The sequence below is a fragment of the Rhincodon typus genome, unplaced genomic scaffold (assembly GCF_021869965.1).
Source record: "Rhincodon typus isolate 14 unplaced genomic scaffold, sRhiTyp1.1 hic_rhity00000069, whole genome shotgun sequence".
In the NCBI taxonomy this organism is placed as follows: Eukaryota; Metazoa; Chordata; class Chondrichthyes; order Orectolobiformes; family Rhincodontidae; genus Rhincodon; species Rhincodon typus.
In genome coordinates, this window is record NW_025965707.1 from 127,575 (window position 1) to 128,519 (window position 945).

Here is a 945-nt window from a genome sequence, read left to right on the forward strand (position 1 = left end):
ACATACAATCAAATCAAATCACATCAAATCAGAATCAAATCAAGTCAAATTAATTCAGAATCAATTCAAATCATACCAAATCAAAATCAGATCAAATCACAATCGAATTGAGTCAACGTAAGTCAGAATCAAATCAAATCATATCAAATCAAAATCGGAATCAAATCAAATCAGGATCAAAATCAAATCAAATCAAATCAGGATCAAAATCAAATCAAATCAAATCAGAATCAAATCATATCAAATGCTCCATCCTCTGGATGAAGAAATTCCTCCCGCTCTCTGTTCTAAAGTGTCACTCCCTTCCCTCCGTGGCCGTGCACTCTCCCCCCGCCCCGCTCAGGCCCTTGCCCCTCCCGCTATCCCACCTCCCGCTCTCTCCGTGGGTTCCAGTGAACTCAGGAATTAACGGGGCCGTGTCCCCTCTCTCTCTCTCTGTGACCCCGTCCCGGTGCCCTCCAGACGATGTGGAGCTCAGGCTGGTGCAGAAGGGCGGCATCGGCGGCGTCGTCGTCGTCAGCGACTGCGAGGGCACGGCCGAGGTGCGGTACAACGGGACGTGGGGGATGGCGTGCGGCGACAGCTGGAACATGGCGGTGGCGCAGGTGGCGTGCCGCCACTTGGGCTGCGGATTCGTCAGGACCTTCCAGCGGGTGGAGCGCTCGTCGGCCGTGCGCGAACAGGCCCAGCTCACCCACGTCCACTGCCTGGGCACCGAGCAGCTCCTGTGGAAGTGCCAGTCCCTGAGCTGGGGCGACGGCGCTTGTTACAGCGGATTCCGGGTCGACATTGCCTGCTCGGGTAAGACCGCGCCGCCACCCCCAGTTCAACGGCCGGGCGAACAAGGGGCCCCCTGACTGATCGGGAATCTGTCTCATCCTTCAATACCCACAAGGAGACTCTAACTGCCCCCACAATCTCCCACCCACTGACTGATCGGGAATC

General features: G+C 55.2%; 1 protein-coding gene across 1 annotated transcript in view; it reads left to right on the forward strand.

The window, feature by feature from the left end:
* Positions 1 to 857, forward strand: part of LOC125488219 (scavenger receptor cysteine-rich type 1 protein M160-like) — an 18,203-nt gene extending 17,346 nt beyond the window's left edge. The window contains exon 3 of the mRNA XM_048621146.1: positions 463 to 857. Coding sequence (XP_048477103.1) covers positions 463 to 857 — 395 coding nt within the window. The remainder of the gene's footprint in view (positions 1 to 462) is intronic.
* The last annotated feature ends 88 nt before the right edge of the window (positions 858 to 945 follow it).